At 46.4% G+C, this 20,000-nt stretch overlaps 1 protein-coding gene across 1 annotated transcript in view; it reads left to right on the top strand.

The window, feature by feature from the left end:
- LOC311313326 (SH3 domain-binding protein 4-like) overlaps positions 1-1,907 on the top strand; it is a 162,525-nt gene extending 160,618 nt beyond the window's left edge. The window contains exon 14 of the mRNA XM_084443447.1: positions 1,443-1,907. Coding sequence (XP_084299573.1) covers positions 1,443-1,626 — 184 coding nt within the window. The 3' untranslated portion in view covers positions 1,627-1,907. The remainder of the gene's footprint in view (positions 1-1,442) is intronic.
- The last annotated feature ends 18,093 nt before the right edge of the window (positions 1,908-20,000 follow it).

The raw sequence follows: 20,000 nt of genomic DNA, 5'->3' as shown, positions 1-20,000 counted from the left end.
CCCTGCACCTCCTCCTCTCCCTCCACCTCCCCCTCTCCCTCCACCTCCTCCTCTCCCTGCACCTCCTCCTCTCCCTGCACCTCCTCCTCTCCCTCCACCTCCTCCTCTCCCTCCACCTCCTCCTCTCCCTGCACCTCCCCCTCTCCCTCCACCTCCTCCTCTCCCTGCACCTCCCCCTCTCCCTCCACCTCCTCCTCTCCCTCCACCTCCTCCTCTCCTTAAACCTCCTCCTCTCCCTCCACCTCCTCCTCTCCCTCCACCTCTCCCTGCACCTCCTCCTCTCACTCCATCTCCTCCTCTCCCTGCACCTCCTCCTCTCCTTAAACCTCCTCCTCTCCTTAAACCTCCTCTCCCTGCACCTCCTCCTCTCCCTCCACCTCCTCCTCTCCCTGCACCTCCTCCTCTCCCTCCACCTCCTCCTCTCCCTGCACCTCCTCCTCTCCCTGCACCTCCCCCTCTCCTAAAACTCCCCCTCTCCCTCCATCTCCTCCTCTCCTTACACCTCCTCCTCCCCCCGCACTTTGCTTCTCTCCCTGCACCTCCTCCCTCTCCTCCTCCTCTCCTTACACCTCCTCCTCTCTTCTTCTCCCTGCACCTCCCCCTCTCCCTCCTCCTCTCCCTGCACCCCCCCCCCCCCCTGAAGGAGTCCTCATATATACCCTAGCCTCAGGTTCAAATGCTAATGGTGTTCATTTCCATTGGCCCATTGGAACGGAGGACATATGGTGAGTACAGTGAAACCTGAGCCCAAGGTCACAGGGCATCTTGGTTAATGCAGCTCAGAGTGTCGTCTCTTCAGAAACCTCATTGCAAAGTATGTAGTATACAAGAGTCGCGTGTGTGGGGGGGGTTTCTGCGCCAACATTTTCTGCCTTCTCATCCTCTTCCAGCCCCTTGACACTGAACCCCTTTCCACATTTCTGTAGGCCTCTCTCTTTCAGATAGGTTAGAGCCAGTGGGTGCACTATAGCACACACTACTGTTAGTGAATTAGTGGTTTGGAGCGAGCTGCCTCAGTTGTGGCTCGACCTGGACTCTCCAACTGGGGTATCTTGCTACCTAGAGCCAGGCTCACGAAATGATACACAATGTTGCCAGTAGTGAAACAAGATCTGCTTTCTATGGGGGCATTCAAGGGTAAAACCTGCCCCGCCGACAATCCTGGTGAAATGTTCTAGTAGTGGCTACACATACGTTTGAGATGGAGATGATTTACTGTCGTTCAGTGGCTATGAGGTGACTATGAGGTATGGCCAAAAACAGAGGAGAGGTATCCATCTTGAAGTAAGCCTGCCTCATAACTGGAAAATCCTCAAGTTCAAACGATATCATACCCCAATGTTCCTCCGCTTCCAAACAATACGACCCTAAGATTTGCCCGTTCCCCGTTCCTCCTACCCCCAGATAATCTCCTGACCACCTCGCATCGTCTTCCTCCACAGAATCCTGTCTCGCTCGCCAAAGAACCTCATGTCCACCCAGAGCCTGAGCATCGTGTTCGGACCCACGCTCATGTGGCCGGAGCTGGACGGCGGGAACATGGCCTTCAACATGGTGTTCCAGAACCAGATCGTAGAGTTCATCCTCATCGAGAGCTCCGAGATCTTCGGTCTGGACAAGAAATGATGTGGACCTCAGGGCGCAGCTGTGTTGTGTACAGACGCGTTTACTGTGCCGTTGGTGTACGGTATATGAAGCTAATTTGGAGCTTATTGGGCCAGTAGTTACTTTACCAGTGTTATACGTCATTTAAAGGAGAATGCTTGTTTTTGACCTTATTTACGGCATATTATAAGACGTTTCACTCACCGAGATAACTTTGGTGTAATTCGGAGGCCTGTAGAAGAAATTTAAAATCAAGCATGAGCCAAGTATATCCATGTAATGGCGGCGGACGGGGCAACGAGAATGCAGCTTCTAAAAAATCTATTTTCTGCCGCGAAACGGTTGTTTTCATCAATCTGTCTTTATGAATCGCTAGTTGTGCTAATAAGGTCCAGATTGTCAAAAACGAGCATTCTCCTTTAAGCTTTTTTGAAAGTGAAAGCCAAGTGTTAGTGGAGTTCCCTAGTACACTTTTTTACGTAGTTAATACTTGCCATACTGAATTTTTGTCCACTGTATACTTTACACCCAGCAATCAAGTAGGGGTTTATGAGTTTGGACAGAGTGTTGAAATGAATGCTTGAATAGTATGAGCTTCCTTCTGACAGCTCTCATTACCCCATTGCCTTACTGTGACGTGTGTGTGTGTGTGTGTGTGTGTGTGTGTGTGTGTGTGTGTGTGTGTCCTTATTCAACTTTTAATAAAAACAAACAGCTTAAAGCAGGAACGGCAGCAGCCCTTTCTGTGACCATGGTGTATTCAATAAAGCCCTTTGTCAGAATCATGTTTGATAATAAAGACAACCCTCTTAATGTGTATTGAGTGAGCGTTTCTCATATTGTTTTATGGAATAACAATAATCCCATTGGACATGTGACCTTGTCCCTGTCTCAGCTGGAGAGAACGTAACGGGGTTTCCCCGCTGCCTAATCAGGGGCTACTGTAACTAGGAGCAGCTCAGTGTCATCCAGTCCTGTAGTCTCTCTCTCATGACACTCTGGGTGTGTTAGCTTATCAAAAACACTGATATAGGAACCGTTCTTTTACCTGAATAGAAGTGCTCAAAAACAGACGTATCAAAACATTGGTAAATGAAAATATATGAAAGGGATTATAATTTGATTAGATCATCTAATTTGTGTCCTCAAAATGCTTTAGTTACTGTACAGTATGTGTACAAGTGCAGATATTATCTCAATTACTGTAGAAGGGGAGGTGGGTGGGGCATGTGTTAAATGCATTGGTATGGTGTCCCAGAGGAACCTTTTCTCTACTGAATCTCAGGAGGCAATACACGCACACACACACACGCACACATACACACACACGCACACGCACACATACACACACAAGCACACACGCACGCACACACACACGTTTTTCATAACATAGCATTGGAGGCTGATTCTCTGACACAAAACCAGATTTTGGACTAAACCACACCTCTATAAAACAGAAATCATCCACTAAAGATACTGTTTAGTCAAGGAATAGGCTTGATCTAGGACTGGGAACCTTGGCCTCATATACACACACACACACACACACACATGCATGCACACGCACACACACACACACACACACACACACACACACACACACACACACATGCATGCACACGCACACACACACACGCACACACATGCATGCACACGCACACACACACACACACACACATGCATGCACACGCACACACACACACGCACACACACACACACATGCATGCACACGCACGCACACACACGCACACACACACACATGCATGCACACGCACACACACACACACACACACACACACACAGAGCAGAACGGGTCGAGATGATTACTTTCAATTATTTTCGATGACGGACGAACCCTATTCGAAACATAACTAATGGAGCTGTTCCTGAAATAAAGCAGTCAATCACAGTGTGAATGGATGGGAGGAGGGAGAGAGAGAGAGAGAGAGAGAGAGAGAGAGGGAGGGAGAGAGAGAGAGAGGGAGGGAGAGAGAGACAGAGGGAGGGAGAGAGGGAGGGAGAGAGAGAGAGAGAGAGAGAGAGAGAGAGGGAGGGAGAGAGGGAGGGAGAGAGAGAGAGAGGGAGGGAGAGAGAGAGGGAGAGAGGGAGGGAGAGAGAGAGGGAGAGAGAGGGACAGAGAGAGAGAGGGAGGGAGAGAGAGGGAGGGAGAGAGAGAGAGAGGGGGAGAGAGAGAGAGGGAGGGAGGGAGGGAGGGACAGAGGGAGGGAGGGAGGAAGAGAGAGATGGAAAGAGTGAGGAGACTGTGTAGTGTGATGATGGTGATCACAGAGGCCCTATCATACGACTGTCAGCTTCCATTAGCCAGGCCTGCTCCTCAAAGGCTCCCCGCAATTAAAACAGCCCCCTAATCTGGACTTGAGTAACGGCGCTTATATGTGTCACTTTTCAACTTGCACCATACTGCAGCGTAGATGACAGAGTGACACGGACACATCAGTCAATGTCCTGTATAAGGACACAGTGTCATAAAACATCAGCAATCATTTTAGATTAGTATTTGGTGTAATCATTAAATTATTGTCCGCTTTGGCTCAGAATGTAGTTATTTACTGAGAGAAGAATTTTCTAATTTGTGCATTTTGAGTGGTTTAATCGTGTGCTGTCTCCCAAATCTCTACCCTTTGAACAGTCATGTGTCCCCACAGATTTAAGCAAGTGCATTTTAGCACAGGCTTGAGGGAGTTTCCACCTTATTTCTCTATCAATCAATCAATCAATCAATCAATCAATCAATCAATCAATCAATCAATCAATCAATCAATCAATCAATCAATCAATCAATCAATCAATCAATCAAGCAGTCGATAAATCAACCAATCAACCAACCAATCAATCAATCAACCAATCAATCAAACAAAATGTGTTTGTATATTTCAGACATGCATTTCAGACAATAAATACAATACATAAATAATAAGCATAATTTAAAAAAAGAAATGGAGTGTAAAATAGACTGACACAGTAAAAAAAATCTTAGAGCAAGACTGAGATTATTATTTTTCTTTTTTTTGTCTTTTCTTGTTTTTCTGAAAGATGCCTACCCATAATTCTTAGTTCTGGGCCCTGGTGTAGTTCCTGCAGAAGGCCAGAACCAGACTCCAAACGTATGGACTCTCAGAACCAGCACCTGGCCTACAGTACTAAGGTTGGATGTGCGCACAGCTCTTTTGCCTTCTGTTCAGTACCAGAGGACCACATGACTACAGGGTTCATACCTCAAAAGCATGTCTGACACACTGTATATGATGTGGGGCAAAGTAATGAATTGATTTAAAAACGAATGAAATATCCCTTAACATCAATTGTGAAACTCACCTGCCTGTGCTGTCCAGTGTAAAGACTTTAAAACAGGGGGGTTGTGTGTAAACTCTGCCAGGTCGTGGTCAGTACACGTGCTGTTGTATTCTGGGTGTTTTTCAGCTGTCAAATTGCTTTCTTGGGTAGTATAGACAGGAGAGCGTTGCAGTAATCAAGTCTGGTTGTGATAAAAGCATGGATACATTTCTCAGTGGAGAAATGGGTGCAACGATCTTCCTTGGGTGGTAAAAAGCAGTTTGGGTCTTATTCTAGCCCCCTGGGGAATTAAATCATCTGGATTTTTTGTTTGCAACTAGTTTTCTATTTGTTCTGCTTGGAATAAATATGCTTTTCTTAGTAGTTGCATGTATTCAGTTCAATACACTATAGATATTCTTCTGCCACATGAAACGTATTGTTTGCAGTGACCCTGGTGAGCATGTGGTGTACAGACTATAACCTATTGTACAACCTATGTTTACTTTTATTACATGTAATTGGTTGTTTATGAGTCATGTCACTCCTCCTGTCTTTTGATTGGCTGTTGGGCAGGAGCTAGCGAGGAGGGAAAAAGAGTTGAGTGAGAGATCAAGAAAAAAAAGCTCTGAAGAAAGTAATTGTGAAAAAGATGATGAGGAAATGTAGTAACAAGATATTTACAGAGTAAAAAAGTGTGCCTGCAAGTCATAGCGCTTTAGAAACGAGAGCATAAGGAAATAGTGAAATTAGCCTTCCCAGCTAACAAGGCTAGCTAGCTGCCTAGCGCAGGCCCATATTAGCGCACGGGTTAACAGGGCTCCAGAGGGTCTGGTGGATGGCCTGCAAGAGCCAATCAATGACTTGTTATTTTTTTATTTTTTTTGCACTGCAAACATTTCTAGCCGTTCTATTCCTGTGCAGTCTTTGAAATCAAGATTTTTCACGATGCCCACCCACATCCATTGTATGACCAAAACAGTGGTAGAGCAATTATCAGACTTTCTCAAAAGTGCTAGTTTTGTCAACGTTTTGATCTGAATCATTGTATATGATCATAAGTAACCTTAAAACAGGGCTAAACATGCATTTTCCCTTTACTACTCCTTTAACGCCTGGCTGACCAAGAACTAAAGCTGTCCTCATTAATCCCTCTCTCTGCTTCCTCTCCATCTTGCTTGTTTTGTTGATGTATTACTGTTCGTTTGTGCTTAATGTGGTATGGCCTGTAATCGTCCTGTGGCATCTATGTGCTTCAATGTTGCTGCTACCTTAAGTGCTTATGTGGTGTGGTTTGTAAATATGCTATGGCCTGTGTGTGCTTCTGTCATTGCTGTGACTATTCATGTGTCCCTGTCCCCTATGCGTTGTTGTTACTGTTTGCTGCAACTGCTTGTAATCACCTCTGCTCACTTACTGGTGCTTTATTTGTCAAGATGACAATTAGCCGATAAGTTAACGCTGCCTTTTATTTACTGTATTTTATATCGTTCATGTATTAGGATTGTCCTTGACATAATAAACGGATAAACTAAACTAAACTAAACTACAGTGTCAAGTGCTGCACTTAAATGTAAAAGTACAAGGACTGAGAGCGTTTTGGCATCTGTGTTTATTCTAAGATTGTTTACTACGGTAACTAACGCTGCCTCTGTGCTGTGGTGAGCCCAGGAGATTTCTCAAAGACTCAGTTTGCATTTAAAAAACCATTTAGCTGCATAAGAAAGAATTCATGTGTACCTGTATGTATTGTGTATACTGTATATTGTGCCTTTCTGTAAATTATTGCACTACCCCCGCTCTGTTATTGTATTGTATTGTATTGTTGTGTGCTATGCATACTTTTCACAGAAACAAAAATAATTTCCCTTTGGAGATAGAGTTCATATCTATCTATCTATCTATCTATCTATCTATCTATCATCTATCTATCTATCTATCTATCTATCTATCTATCTATCTATCTATCTATCTATCTATCTATCTATCTATCTATCTATCTATCTATCTTTCTATCTATCTATCTATCTATCTTTCTATCTATCTATCTATCTATCTATCTATCTATCTATCTATCTGTCTGTCTGTCTGTCTGTCTGTCTGTCTGTCTGTCTGTCTGTCTGTCTGTCTGTCTGTCTGTCTGTCTGTCTGTCTGTCTGTCTGTCAGTCTGTCTGTCTGTCTGTCTGTCTGTCTAATAATCTTGTTTAAATGGAAGGTTAGATGTTGCACTGAAGTTACTTAGTGCTGAAGAATCTAGATGATGTTTGTTCAGGAGGGGTTTCTCTGGTGGCACTTTTAAGAGCACTGGGGTGCCAGTGCCAGTGCTAGGAGTGATAGGGCACCCTTCATCAGATAAGCAGTCCTTCTTTATCTGGTGGGAATGGGGTTGAGGAGGCAGGTAAAAGGCTCAGGTTGAGATGGTCCCTCTTCAGCATGTCTGTCTCAACCAGGGAAGAGGGAAACACAGCGTCTGTGCATGGTTGGCTGGGAAACATACGATTACAGTCTCAGCAGGGGGGGGGGGGTTGTTGAGTAACACCGGCCCTAGTGGCTGCAATCTTATCCCTATACTGCAAACTCTCTACATTTACAAGTGGGGAACAACTCACAAAGTGTTTTTTTTTGGGGGGGGCAGCTAGATTCATGAGACTGTCAATAGTACAGTGGATTTTTGGATTATTCTGGTTCCCAGTGATCAGGTTGGAGAAATGACCCTGTCTAGCATTTCTAATGGTCTTGTCATACTGAGTTTCTCTTTCTAGACATCATAGTGGACCTGCAATTTTTACTTTCTCCACTTCCGCTCTGCCTTTCTGCAATTTATCTTTCATTCATTTGTTTCCTCATGTATCCATGGGGATCTCTGGTTTGATTTGGACTTTTTTGACTTAACTGGAGCCAATCATCAATAGTGGTTTTAGTAGTTTGTTATTAATAGTTTAATATTTAATAGTTTGCTATTAAAATGATCAAATAGGTCATCACATTGATGAAGGTAAAAAGTCACTGGTGCATTTATTATGCATTCAATAAAATCAGATCTTTGAGGTAATAGTTTTTCTTAAAACTTTGATCAGCGTTACCCTGAGCTATAGTCAGTTAAGCTTTTTCTCTCTCAGTCAATTCCATTCAGATTCATGATGAGAAACACACACTTAGTCTGAAGGGAAAAGAGCTCCAGCATCAGAGTGGGCTGTCAATCAATAACGTCGTCATGGTTATTTCAGGGGGTGGGGGCTATTATCCCCCTCTACTGGCTATCGGTCGCTAGGGCAGTGTCACCCGCACACGCACACACACGCATGCACACACACGCACACACGCACGTACACGCACGCACACTCACACGCACACACACACGCACACACACACACACACACACACACACACACACACACACACACACACACACACAGGTGTTCTCCATCAGTCATATCAGCACAGCTGCCTCCCTCCCACCACACACATCCAGACCACATGAAACGCCCGTTGGATTTCTCCTCTGCGAGTGAAGTCTGGGTTCCATGTTCTCTGAGCTATTCCTGTCTTGAAAGGCAGTAGTACCGGCGTCTAGATGACAGGAACCACCAGGACGTAGAACGCACAACCCAAGACGCTCTTTGTGCTCGTCTTACGAGCGTCTGGCCACCACGCCTCACCTGCAGGGGTGCTTGGGAGATGTTGTTGTTGTTGGGATAGGGTCAGTCCCCTGGAAGGGAACCGGAGGAGCTCACCCCCCCCGACAGGCGTACCTCAGAAAGTTCCGGAGTCAAATCAGGACCCCTGCTACCTCACCCAGTTAAAGTCACGCAGCAAATGTGATTTGTGTAAATACTTTGAGGAATCCTTGCTTTGTCAGCGTTTCTCCATATGGCTGCAGTGCACAAATAAGCCCCCTGAAACACAACTGTAGCTTGTGTGGCGCTGGTGACGGCGTCCACAGCAGGTTTGAATCAGCCCACTGCTTTCAAAGTCCCAAACACCGGGTTCTTTTTATACCCATTTATAATGCCAATGTGAAGAACTGTTGCTTGTATGGAATTCTCTCTCTCTCTCTCGCTCTCTGTCTCTCTCTCTCTCGTGCTCTGTCTCTCTCTCTCGCTCTCTCTCTCTGTCTCTCTCTCTCTCTCTCTGTCTCTCTTTTCTTTTTCTTGCGCTAAGATAAGAGACTCTGTAATTATGGGAAAGCCATTTTTCTGTATTTTATTATTCTCTAAATCAGATGTCTCATGTTTTGGCAGCGGTCCTTGGGAACGATGGGAGAGTGACATACTTAAACTAGCTTTGTGGTCGTGTGTTTCACTAAATCTCCGCAGAGAATAAAAGATGGAATGAGCTAGAGTTTGGGGGTGACCTCCCTCCTGGCACTCGCACACTCTGTCCAAGACCAAACGATCGCGGCAGGCCACCAAGGCTTTCAACACCACATGTCACTCTCCACACACACAAACTCCTGACCCAACAAATAAACCAGGCCCTGGGGTTGGGGAATGAGGATCCCATGCCCCTTTCGTCTACTGTAGAAGTGTGGGTTAAAGGGGAGGTTCTACTGTAGAAGTGTGGGTTAAAGGGGAGGGTCTACTGTAGAAGTGTGGGTTAAAGGGGAGGTTCTACTGTAGAAGTGTGGGTTAAAGGGGAGGTTCTACTGTAGAAGTGTGGGTTAAAGGGGAGGGTCTACTGTAGAAGTGTGGGTTAAAGGGGAGGTTCTACTGTAGAAGTGTGGGTTAAAGGGGAGGGTCTACTATAGAAGTGTGGGTTAAAGGGGAGGGTCTACTATAGAAGTGTGGGTTAAAGGGGAGGTTCTACTGTAGAAGTGTGGGTTAAAGGGGAGGTTCTACTATAGAAGTGTGGGTTAAAGGGGAGGTTCTACTGTAGAAGTGTGGGTTAAAGGGGAGGTTCTACTATAAACGTGTGGGTTAAAGGGGAGGTTCTACTGTAGAAGTGTGGGTTAAAGGGGAGGTTCTACTATAGAAGTGTGGGTTAAAGGGGAGGGTCTACTGAAGAAGTGTCGGTTAAAGGGGAGGGTCTACTATAGAAGTGTGGGTTAAAGGGGAGGTTCTACTGTAGAAGTGTGGGTTAAAGGGGAGGTTCTACTGTAGAAGTGTGGGTTAAAGGGGAGGTTCTACTGTAAACGTGTGGGTTAAAGGGGAGGGTCTACTGTAGAAGTGTGGGTTAAAGGGGAGGGTCTACTATAGAAGTGTGGGTTAAAGGGGAGGTTCTACTATAGAAGTGTGGGTTAAAGGGGAGGTTCTACTGTAGAAGTGTGGGTTAAAGGGGAGGTTCTACTGTAGAAGTGTGGGTTAAAGGGGAGGGTCTACTGTAGAAGTGTGGGTTAAAGGGGAGGTTCTACTGTAGAAGTGTGGGTTAAAGGGGAGGGTCTACTGTAGAAGTGTGGGTTAAAGGGGAGGTTCTAATGTAGAAGTGTGGGTTAAAGGGGAGGTTCTACTGTAGAAGTGTGGGTTAAAGGGGAGGGTCTACTGTAGAAGTGTGGGTTAAAGGGGAGGTTCTACTGTAGAAGTGTGGGTTAAAGGGGAGGTTCTACAGTAGAAGTGTGGCAAATTTTTTCTTTTAATTGGTGTATCCGCCCAGTGATTCTGATGTGCACCAAAATGTAATGTGTTCTAACTTGGTCCATGCTACACCCCTCCACCAAGTTTCATGAGAATCACTCTGCTCGTTTTTGTATAATCCTGCTATGTTACGAACGAACGAATGAACGAACAAACGAACGAACTAAATAACACACACGACTGAAAATACACCCTCCGCCAGCGGTTGCTGGGTGGAGCCAACGAGACTTATGAGAATGTAATTTCCGAAGCAGATACATACTCCTAACTATGTTCTTCTTGCCAAACCACCACAGCCTGGGCGCTGTGATTGCACAAGGCACCTCTGCTTGTTGACGGAAGTTACGACGGGACTTTTGAGGTGTCGTGTGAAATCACTGTGCCCAGAAAACAGTGGTTTGGCAAGAAGGAGATATGCTAGGCTAACGGTGTGAAGGAGATATGCTAGGCTAACGGTGTGAAGGAGATATGCTAGGCTAACGGTGTGAAGGAGATATGCTAGGCTAACGGTGTGAAGGAGATATGCTAGGCTAACGGTGTGAAGGAGATATGCTAGGCTAACGGTGCAGGTCTCAACCCTGAATACAGCACGCAGAGATGAGAAGGGGACGTATCTCTTATCTGACTGACTGGGTTGTGTTAGTAGGGATCTTGCCTTATTTATTTTAAGGAGAGGGTCTACGTGTGGGTTAAAGGGGAGGGTCTACTATAGAAGTGTGGGTTAAAGGGGAGGTTCTACTGTAGAAGTGTGGGTTAAAGGGGAGGGTCTACTATAGAAGTGTGGGTTAAAGGGGAGGTTCTACTGTAGAAGTGTGGGTTAAAGGGGAGGGTCTACTGTAGGAGTGTGAGTTAAAGGGGAGGTTCTACTGTAGAAGTGTGGGTTAAAGGGGAGGGTCTACTATAGAAGTGTGGGTTAAAGGGGAGGTTCTACTGTAGAAGTGTGGGTTAAAGGGGAGGTTCTACTGTAGAAGTGTGGGTTAAAGGGGAGGTCCTACTGTAGAAGTGTGGGTTAAAGGGGAGGGTCTACTATAGAAGTGTGGGTTAAAGGGGAGGTTCTACTACAGAAGTGTGGGTTAAAGGGGAGGTTCTACTGTAGAAGTGTGGGTTAAAGGGGAGGTTCTACTGTAGAAGTGTGGGTTAAAGGGGAGGGTCTACTGTAGAAGTGTGGGTTAAAGGGGAGGTTCTACTGTAGAAGGGTGGGTTAAAGGGGAGGTTCTACTGTAGAAGTGTGGGTTAAAGGGGAGGTTCTACTGTAGAAGTGTGAGTTAAAGGGGAGGTTCTACTGTAGAAGTGTGGGTTAAAGGGGAGGTTCTACTGTAGAAGGGTGGGTTAAAGGGGAGGTTCTACTGTAGAAGTGTGGGTTAAAGGGGAGGGTCTACAGTAGAAGGGTGGGTTAAAGGGGAGGGTCTACTGTAGAAGTGTGGGTTAAAGGGGAGGTTCTACTGTTGAAGTGTGGGTTAAAGGGGAGGTTCTACTGTAGAAGTGGGGGTTAAAGGGGAGGTTCTACTGTAGAAGTGTGGGTTAAAGGGGAGGTTCTACTGTAGAAGTGTTAAAGGGGAGGTTCTACTGTAGAAGGGGGGGTTAAAGGGGAGGTTCTACTGTAGAAGTGTTAAAGGGGAGGTTCTACTGTAGAAGGGGGGGTTAAAGGGGAGGTTCTACTGTAGAAGTGTTAAAGGGGAGGTTCTACTATAGAAGTGTGGCAAATGTTGTGTTCTTTTAATTGGTGTATCCGCCCAGTGATTCTGATCTGCACCAAAATTTAATGTGTTCTAACTTGGCCCATGATGCACCTCTCCACCCAGTTTCATGAGAATCACTCTGCTCGTTTTTGTATAATCCTGCTATGTTACGAACGAACGAATGAACGAACGAACAAACGAACGAACTAAATAACACACACGACTTAAAATACACCCTCCGTCAGCGTTTGCTGGGAGGAGCCAACGAGACTTATGAAAATGTAATTTCTGAAGCAGATACATACTCCTAACTATGTTCTTCTTGCCAAACCACCACAGCCTGGGCGCTGTGATTGCTCAAGGCACCTCTGTTTGTTGACGGAAGTTACAACGGGACATTTGAGGTGTCGTGTGAAATCACTGTGCCCAGAAAACAGTGGTTTGGCAAGAAGGAGATATGCTAGGCTAACGGTGTGAAGGAGATATGCTAGGCTAACGGTGCAGGTCTCAACCCTGAATACAGCACGCAGAGATGAGAAGGGTACGTATCTCTTATCTGACTGACTGGGTTGTGTTAGTAGGGATCTTGCCTTATTTATTTTAAGGAGAGGGTCTAAGTGTGGGTTAAAGGGGAGGTTCTACTATAGAAGTGTGGGTTAAAGGGGAGGTTCTACTGTAGAAGTGTGGGTTAAAGGGGAGGGTCTACTGGAGAAGTGTGGGTTAAAGGGGAGGGTCTACTGTAGAAGTGTGGGTTAAAGGGGAGGTTCTACTGTAGAAGTGTGGTTTAAAGGGGAGGTTCTACTGTAGAAGTGTGGGTTAAAGGGGAGGTTCTACTGTAGAAGTGTGGTTTAAAGGGGAGGTTCTACTGTAGAAGTGTGGGTTAAAGGGGAGGTTCTACTGTAGAAGTGTGGGTTAAAGGGGAGGTTCTACTGTAGAAGTGTGGGTTAAAGGGGAGGTTCTACTGTAGAAGTGTGGGTTAAAGGGGAGGTTCTACTGTAGAAGTGTGGGTTAAAGGGGAGGTTCTACTGTAGAAGTGTGGGTTAAAGGGGAGGGTCTACTGTAGAAGTGTGGGTTAAAGGGGAGGGTCTACTCTAGAAGTGTGGGTTAAAGGGGAGGTTCTACTGTAGAAGTGTGAGTTAAAGGTGGGGCTGGAGTAGATTACAACCTGAACACAACAGCAAAAGTAACCCTAACGCAAACTACATGTTATATGTTACAGTATCCATGTATAGAGAGGTTCAGACTACACGACATGACATCATATCAGTCAGGAACCCTCCAGACCAGAGAGCACAATCCTACAGGTTCATCTCCACCTCTCCGGCCTCCACGACCTGTCGTTCTACATCACAAACTGTCCCTCACTGTTTAGGAAGGACCCTCTTTGTTCCTGTCTGGAAGTAAAATGGACGCCTGCCCTTCCACAGTCGTGAAAAACAAAGAGACAAAGTCCCTGAATCAAAGCTAAGAGAGTGAAATGAAAGCCTCAGAATCCCAGCGTCCCTGAGAGAGACGTGCCACGTTCCCACCGCCAGGCCCATGGAAGCACAGCCCGGCTCCACCAGAACATGGCAGCATATTGATAGCATATGACTGTGTGTCACTTGAGGACAACTCCTTTTTTTTTTATTCTTCCCTCGTTCTTTTTTTCCCCCTATTTCCTCTATCAGGAACACTGGCTGAGTCTGAACTCATGCGGGCCCATATGGTGGCGCCGGCAGAATAAAAGCTATTGTGGACTCAGTGACTGGCCCGTCTAATTATGGCACCTTTAATGTCGGATCTGGGGCTACGTCGGAAGCCTCATGGGAAATTGAGGCCGGGCCTTTTATTTAAGAATGTGTTTTTTCTAAAGTGTTGCATTTTTAAATAACCCGTGTGGTCGTCGCAGTCCTTTGATGCACTTCCTGGTATGCGATGACTGCATTTGTATTCACGTTATTCCATTTCATGCATGTTCACGTTTGTACTTCCTGTCACCCATCTTGGGTTCAAATCAATGCAGCGAGACAGAGACGAGGGACACCGATCTGTTTGGAACTCAGTAACAGGATGACTTTATTTATTTAACGTCATCTTTATTTAACCAGGTTTGTCTCATCGAGAGAGAGACCTTGCCAGGATAAAAAGCAGCGCACCGTTTAAGACAAGTTGCAACACACAACATGAAAAACACGACAAAGCTACAAAACAGCAACACCAACTCATCCATTTGAGAAGTCAGCACATTTAGAGAAAGTGCGTTCACAGGTCAGACCGTTTACAATCTCCCATCATGCTCTCTTCCTCCCATCATGCTCTCTTCCATGATATTGATCCCGGCTTTAAAGTCGTCGAGTGAAGCTCTGAGTTTCGAGTCCGTTTGAAGCTCGTTCCAAGTGGAACGCAGGATAAAAGATGGTGTGACAGGATGAGAACACCCCCCCGTGTGGAGCAGGAGTTGTAAACTACAGCGCCAGGTCGGACCAAAACACTTCATCAGTCTTATTCATGTAAAAGAGAAAAAAAAATCTACTGAATGTATTTTAGTTGAGTCCAGGCCTTTAGGCCTACAGAGCACATATACATGACACAAGAGGAATGAATGAATGAATGAATGAATGAATGAATGAATGGATGGATGAATGAATGAATGAATGAATGAATGAATGAATGAATGAATGAATGAAGGAATGAAGGAAGGAAGGAAGGAAGGAAGGAAGGAAGGAAGGAAGTCCAGACCCATAGGCGCTATCACGAGCATCTACTGCTGTCTTTCAGAAGGTCCTCCTCTGAGACCAGCCTATCAGAGCCCAGGAGCAGTTCTGAGACCAGCCTATCAGAGCCCAGGAGCAGCTCTGAGACCAGCCTATCAGAGCCCAGGCGCAGCGTGGCTGGTACAGGGGTGGTTATCCATACTGTAGCACCAGAGTTATCCAGATCCACATGTAGTCCACATTTGCATTCAAAACATCCCCAGACCAACGTCTTTGTTGTTGTGTTCCTCCTAGTTTGTGGTTCCGTGCTGGAGGTGTTGTTCTCTCTACGATCGCTCTGCCTCAGAGCCGAGAGGACGGAACCCGGGTTCCTCCTGATGCGTGAAATTAATGTTGCTGTTCTTCGTTGATAATCCACACAGTTTCCAAAAAGGCCCTCAAACCAACGGTTTCTCACTTTCAAATTCCCCCTCGATCACGAACGGCTCTGCTCGCCCCCCCCCCCCCATCTACCCAAAACAGAGGGGGGAAAAAGTTTGTTTACGGACAAAAATGTGAATTCTCATTTCAATATTCGCATTATTATCTCCGTCAACAAACGGATCTGCAGGATAGTAATTTCAGTTTTGAGAGGAGAGACTGTGTTGGTGTTCTGACACGAGACATGATGCTGCTGCAGTCCGTGTGTGTTTGGAGGAGTGTGTGTTTGGAGGAGTGTGTGTTTGGAGGAGTGTGTGTTTGGAGGAGTGTGCGTTTGGAGGAGTGTGTGTTTGGAGGAGTGTGTGTTTGGAGGAGTGTGTGTTTGGAGGAGTGTGTGTTTGGAGGAGTGTGTGTTTGGAGGAGTGTGTTCGTCTGGGAGTCTGAGATGAGCGAACGAGACGCAGCTCACGGCCACAATCTAGTCATTCAGCACCCCCAGCAACAACCATGCTCTCATCCAGCAGACTACACACACCGCTCTCCATCTGACACACACACACACACACAAACACACACGCACACACACAAGCTTTAATTATGGGGTAGAATGATTCTCTCTTGCCTGTCCGCATGAGGAGAGCGAACGGGGAATGACAGCAGGCTCGGAACGTACCAACAAGGACACGGGGGTGGATGGCGCTCCGCCGGCCCCTCCTGGGTTTGGGATTTGGTACGGCCGGTTCTGGTTACCTCATATTGCGAGGCCCAGGACCGTTTCAGGTCGCCCCAAAAACACATCTGGATCCACTGTAGCTAAACAGCAGATATGGTAACGTCTGTGTTCTTATCAGTAACTAGGAGGCCGCAGGAACACACCCACATGGGCCATTAGCTAAATGAAGGGTGAGGTGATAAACAACCAGAATATGGGGGGGGGGGGGGGGGTCCAACATTAAAACAACACAGAGTAGACCTAGATCAAACTAGACAGAGTAGACCTAGATCAAACTAGACAGAGTAGACCTAGATCAAACTAGACAGAGTAGACCTAGATCAAACTAGACAGAGTAGACCTAGATCAAACTAGACAGGGTAGACCTAGATCAAACTAGACAGAGTAGACCTAGATCAAACTAGACAGAGTAGACCTAGATCAAACTAGACAGAGTAGAACTAGATCAAACTAGACCTAGATCAAACTAGACAGAGTAGATCTAGATCAAACTAGACAGAGTAGACCTAGATCAAACTAGACCTAGATTAAACTAGACAGAGTAGACCTAGATCAAACTAGACAGAGTAGACCTAGATCAAACTAGATCAAACTAGACAGAGTAGACCTAGATCAAACTAGACAGAGTAGACCTAGATCAAACTAGACAGAGTAGACCTAGATCAAACTAGACAGGGTAGACCTAGATCAAACTAGACAGAGTAGACCTAGATCAAACTAGACAGGGTAGACCTAGATCAAACTAGACAGGGTAGACCTAGATCAAACTAGACAGAGTAGACCTAGATCAAACTAGACAGAGTAGACCTAGATCAAACTAGACACTAGACAGAGTAGATCTAGATCAAACTAGACCTAGATCAAACTAGACAGAGTAGACCTAGATCAAACTAGACAGAGTAGACCTAGATCAAACTAGACAGAGTAGACCTAGATCAAACTAGACAGAGTAGACCTAGATCAAACTAGACAGAGTAGACCTAGATCAAACTAGACAGAGTAGACCTAGATCAAACTAGACAGAGTAGACCTAGATCAAACTAGACAGAGTAGACCTAGATCAAACTAGACCTAGATCAAACTAGACAGGGTAGACCTAGATCAAACTAGACAAGGTAGACCTAGATCAAACTAGACAGAGTAGACCTAGATCAAACTAGACCTGGATCAAACTAGACAGAGTAGACCTAGATCAAACTAGACAGAGTAGACCTAGATCAAACTAGACAGAGACCTAGATCAAACTAGACAGAGACCTAGATCAAACTAGACAGAGTAGACCTAGATCAAACTAGATCAAACTAGACAGAGTAGACCTAGATCAAATTAGAGTAAAGTAATTCGCTGTTGCATTAAGCAGCATTTTCTCATAGTCTCATAGGTAGACATTAAATACATACACACACACACACACACACACACACCCACAACACACACACACCCACAACACACACACACAGGCTATACAGTAAACACCCAGTACACACGACACCGACTGTTCAAAGCAACGTTTATTAACAAGCCAATGAAAAGGTTTAATGCATTCACTGTTTTATGGACTCAGCTGTAAAACCTTTATGAGTGGGGTGGCCCTTTATGAGTGGGGTGGCATTCTGCTACGAGGAGACTGACTGCATTGTTACGGGCTTTACGGCGTCGTAAGGTCGCGACCTCGGCCTCATGTGGGTGCCTCGCTAGTCAATAGCCGCAGTGAGATCGGTACGGAGAGCGAGGGTGGGACGATGATGGACGCGGAGCAAACATTGAGACAGTGAGAGAGAACTACAGTACAGCATGTACCTCGGTCACTGTGACGTCGTGGTCTTTGACCGTGGTCTCAGACGGTCATCTCGTCCACCGAGTCTTCGTGTTCTGATGGGTCGTGAGAAAGTCGTCTAGCAGCTTCCCTTACAGAGAGCACACTCAGAAACACACTCAGAGAAAGGGGCGGTCACACCGGGCCTCGCACTTTAGAGGGCCTCGCGTTTTAGAGGGCCTCGCGTTTTAGAAGGCCTCGCGTTTTAGAAGGCCTCGCGTTTTAGAGGGCCTCGCGTTTTAGAAGGCCTCATGTTTTAGAAGGCCTCACGTTTTAGAAGGCCTCGCGTTTTCGAGGGCCTCGTGTTTTAGAGGGCCTCGCGTTTTAGAAGGCCTCACGTTTTAGAAGGCCTCACGTTTTAGAGGGCCTCACGTTTTAGAAGGCCTCGCGTTTTAGAAGGCTCAGAAAAAAAGAGGTGCATGCATAGCGCATAAAGGCCTCGCAATGCCTATTCCACACAGGGCCTCGCCTATCTACCAGATGGGCCTGTGTGCACTTTGACCCTAAATGTCACTCGCGCTCGTTTCGCGCTAAACCCTCAAATACGGCGTGACCCACTTCTGACCTCAGGACGTCCCCAGCGCAGTATGAGCTGTGTACCATGCGTCTGTCGGGGGGCATCTTCTTCATCATCATCTTCATCATCATCTGCCCGTCCCCCCACCCTGCCAGCCAATCCCATCACCCCCCCCCCCCCCCCTGCCAGCCAATCCCATCACCCCCCCCCCCCCCCTCTCCCCATACGGGTCGATCCCGACGCCGGGCTACAGCCCTCCCTGCGTTCACCTCGGACACTTGATTGGCTGCCTGCCAAGGCCGAGACGCACGGTTGTTTCTGCAGAGTGTCAGACGTCCCTCGTCCTTGTTCTCTGACTGGAGGGCCCCGAGGTCACATCTGGGGACCCTCAGATCACATCGTTTAATACGCCACCATCCGCCCAGAGTACAGGAGACACTGATTAAACGGACAATATCAATGGAAAAAACCCAACCGGTCAGGTGACTTGGCTGTGTCCAATAAGCGGATGATTAGTGGATGATTTCACTGTGGAAGGGATGGTTGGATGAGGCCTGATTAGATAGTAAAAGGAGGAGTGATGTGGATAATCTTAAAGTTGTCACGGAGCACGTTGTGATGTAACTGCATTAAGCCTCCTCGGCCCATGGTTTATAACGTCCAATCAGAATCACTTGGTGATTCACCGTTTCATAAGCGTTGGTTAGTGTGTCATATTTCTGTCTGCGAATAGGAAGACGGTTGATGTTGAAATATCCAAGAACTGCAACCTCATTCAAGATTCTGATTTTAAAATAAAATAAAATAACATGTTTGCTGAATAAAATTTTCCCTACGATGAACAAATACTGTAGTCACAGTTCTCCGGCACCTCAACTGCAAATTGTTTATTTATTTGTCAATATCCAGTCCAATTACTGATACTGTTTGCACAACAGTGCGTGTTCCCAGTGTGAATATCGAACTGACTAGATGGTCATAGTATTCTGGCAGTGTCAACAAACAGGGAGAGAGGGGGGGTTGTGTCTCTCTAGGATATGAGAGAGGGGGGGGGTTGTGTCTCTCTAGTATAGGAGAGAGGGGGGGGTTGTGTCTCTCTAGCATAGGAGAGAGGGGGGGGTTGTGTCTCTCTAGCATACGAGAGAGAGGGGGGTTGTGTCTCTCTAGCATAGGAGAGAGAGGGGGGTTGTGTCTCTCTAGCATATGAGAGAGAGGGGGGGTTGTGTCTCTCTAGCATAGGAGAGAGAGGGGGGGGGGTTGTGTCTCTCTAGCATAGGAGAGAGGGGGGGGTTGTGTCTCTCTAGCATAGGAGAGAGGGGGGTTGTGTCTCACTAGCATAGGAGAGAGAGGGGGGTTGTGTCTCTCTAGCATACGAGAGAGGGGGGTTGTGTCTCTCTAGCATAGGAGAGAGGGGGGTTGTGTCTCTCTAGCATAGGAGAGAGAGGGGGGTTGTGTCTCTAGCATAGGAGAGAGGCGGGGGTTGTCTCTCTCTATCATAGGAGAGAGGGGGGTTGTGTCTCTCTAGCATAGGAGAGGGGGGTTGTGTCTCTCTATCATAGGAGAGAGGGGAGGGTTGTGTCTCTAGGATACGAGAGAGAGGGGGGTTGTGTCTCTCTATCTATGAGGCGCAGTCTCTTTGACAGACTTTGCTGAGCACAAGAGGAATTGC

This window comes from Borostomias antarcticus (assembly GCF_949987555.1).
Source record: "Borostomias antarcticus genome assembly, chromosome: 9".
Classification (NCBI taxonomy): domain Eukaryota; kingdom Metazoa; phylum Chordata; class Actinopteri; order Stomiiformes; family Stomiidae; genus Borostomias; species Borostomias antarcticus.
Note: the sequence above shows the minus strand (reverse complement) of the source record. Positions and strands in the feature narration are given on the sequence as shown.